Source organism: Mustela nigripes, unplaced genomic scaffold, assembly GCF_022355385.1.
Source record: "Mustela nigripes isolate SB6536 unplaced genomic scaffold, MUSNIG.SB6536 HiC_scaffold_858, whole genome shotgun sequence".
NCBI classification, from domain to species: Eukaryota; Metazoa; Chordata; class Mammalia; order Carnivora; family Mustelidae; genus Mustela; species Mustela nigripes.
In genome coordinates, this window is record NW_026740265.1 from 8,026 (window position 1) to 10,851 (window position 2,826).

The following is a 2,826-nucleotide window of genomic DNA, read 5'->3' on the forward strand; positions in this document are numbered from 1 at the left end:
AGCTCTCAAATCATCTTATAGAACAACTTTCTAATTTTAGAAATGCATGGAGATGGTAAGCAACTTGCTAGTGGTCATAATACTAGTTACAGCCAGACTTAGGGCTTATAAATTGAGTTTTCTAACACCTATTTCTGAGCTGATCCTATGTCACGTGGCTTCAATAGATTGAACACTGGTCTCATTACATAAGTTAAAATGTGTTTTGTTGTATGTTTTCCAGGGTCAAAGTATTTTTGGGCTTGATATCATTGAAACACCAGAAGGAGACAAGATGCCACAGCTGATTGTTCAAAAGGAGTTAGATAGGGAAGAGAAGGATACATATATAATGAAAGTAAAGGTTGAAGATGGTGGCTTTCCTCAAAGATCCAGTACGGCTATTTTGCAAATAAGTGTTGCAGACACAAATGACAATAGCCCAGTCTTCAAGGAGAATGGGATTGAAGTCAACATACCAGAAAATGCTCCTGTAGGTACTTCAGTGACACAACTCCATGCCACAGATGCTGACATAGGTGAAAATGCCAAGATTCATTTCTATTTTAGCAATCTAGTCTCCAACATTGCCAAGAGGCTATTTCACCTCAACACCACCACAGGACTTATCACAATCAAACAACAACTAGATAGGGAGGAATCACCGAACCACAAGTTACTGGTTTTGGCAAGTGATGGTGGATCGATGCCAGCAAGAGCAATGGTTCTAGTAAATGTTACAGATATCAATGATAATGCCCCATCAATTGACATAAGATACATCATTAATCCAATAAATGGCACTGTGTTTCTTTCAGAAAATGCTCCAGTCAATACCAAAATTGCTCTCATAACTGTGACAGATAAAGATGCTGACCATAATGGCATGGTGACATGCTTCACAGATCATGAAGTTCCTTTCAGATTAAGGCCAGTATTCAGTAATCAATTCCTCCTAGAGACTGCTGCATATCTTGATTATGAATCCATAAGAGAATATGCCATTAAATTACTAGCTGCAGATGCTGGAAAACCTCCTTTGAATCAATCATCTATGCTCCTTGTCAAAGTGAAAGATGAAAATGACAATGCTCCTGTTTTCACCCAGCCTTTCATAAGTCTTTCTCTTCCTGAGAATAACTCTCCTGGCACCAAGTTGACAAAAATAAGTGCAACAGATGCAGACAGTGGGTACAACGCTGAGATCAATTATCTGCTTGATGTTGATGCTCCATCTGAATTCAGTCTGGATCATCATACAGGCATTCTGACCGCAGTGAGGAAACTGGATAGAGAAAAACAGGAAAAATATTCCTTCACAGTTCTAGCAAAAGATAATGGGATGCCACCCTTAATAACCAATGCCACAGTTTCAGTGACCATTCTTGATCAGAATGACAACAGTCCAATTTTTACTCACAATGAGTACAACTTCTATGTACCAGAAAACCTTCCAAGACATGGTACAGTAGGACTGATCACTGTAACTGATCCAGATTATGGAGAAAATTCTGTAGTCACTCTCTCCATTTTAGATATGAATGATCACTTCACCATTGATCCACAGACTGGTGTCATCCAACCAAATATTTCATTTGACAGAGAAAAACAAGAATCTTATACTTTCTATGTAAAGGCTGAGGATGGAGGTAAGATACCACATTCTTCAACTTCCAAAGTGACCATAAATGTGGTTGATGTCAATGACAACAAACCAGTTTTCATTGTCCCTTCTTCCAACAACTCCTATGAATTGGTTCTACCATCCGCTAATCCAGGCACAGTGGTCTTCACCGTACTTGCTGTTGACAATGATACCGGCATGAATGCAAAGCTTCGTTACAGCATTGTAGGAGGAAACACAAAAGGTCTGTTTATAATCGACCAAACAACAGGCAACATCACACTAAAGGAGAAATGTGTTGTTACAGACCTTGGTTTATACAGACTGATAGTTAAAGCTAAGGACTTGGGACAACCTGAATCTCTCTTCAGTGTTGTTATTGTTAATCTATTTGTGAATGAATCAGTGACCAATGCTACATGGATTCATGAATTGGTACACAACATTGAAACACCAGTGACCCCAAATATTGAGACAACTGATGCATCCTCACCAACCAGTGACTATGTCAAGATCATGGTTGCTATTATTGCTGGCACCATAACTGTCATCCTTGTTATTTTCATTACTGCAGTAGTACGATGCCACCAGTCACCACACCTTAAGGCTTCTCAGAAAAACAAGCAGAATTCTGAATGGGTTACTCCAAACCCAGAAAATAGACAGATGGTAATGATGATGATGAAAAAGAAGAAGAAGAAAAAGAAGAAGAAGCATGCCCCTAAGAACTTACTGCTTAACTTTGTCACTATTGAAGAAATTAAGGCAGATGATGTTGACAATGATGGAAACAGTGTCACACTAGGCCTACCCATTGAGCTGGAAGAACAAACCATGGGCAAGAACAACTGGGGCACTATACCTACTACCTTCAAACCTGACAGCCCTGACTTGGCCAGGCACTACAAATCTGCCTCTCCACAGCCTGCCTTCCAGATTTACCCTGAAACTCCCCTGAATTCGAAGCACCACGTCATTCAGGAACTGCCACTTGATAACACCTTTGTGACCTGTGATTCCATCTCTAAATGTTCCTCCAGCAGTTCCGAACCTTACAGTGTTTCTGAGTGCAGCTATTCAGTGACAACTTTCAAAACTCCTGTGTCTGTACACACTAGACTGGTAGGTAATCCAAGTTTCTAACTAATCTTTCTAACTTTATTTTTTTATTAGTTAATTTATTTTCAGAAAAACAGTATTCATTATTTTTTTAACACACCCAG

At 39.4% G+C, this 2,826-nt stretch overlaps 1 protein-coding gene across 1 annotated transcript; it reads left to right on the forward strand.

The window, feature by feature from the left end:
- Positions 1 to 223: 223 nt before the first annotated feature.
- On the forward strand, positions 224 to 2,725 carry LOC132008747 (protocadherin-11 X-linked; the record flags this gene model as incomplete). The annotated part of the gene is made up of 1 exon (XM_059387315.1): positions 224 to 2,725. A coding segment is annotated over one exon (2,502 nt), but the record flags the coding sequence as incomplete, so codon positions are not given.
- Between the last annotated feature and the right edge of the window lie 101 nt (positions 2,726 to 2,826).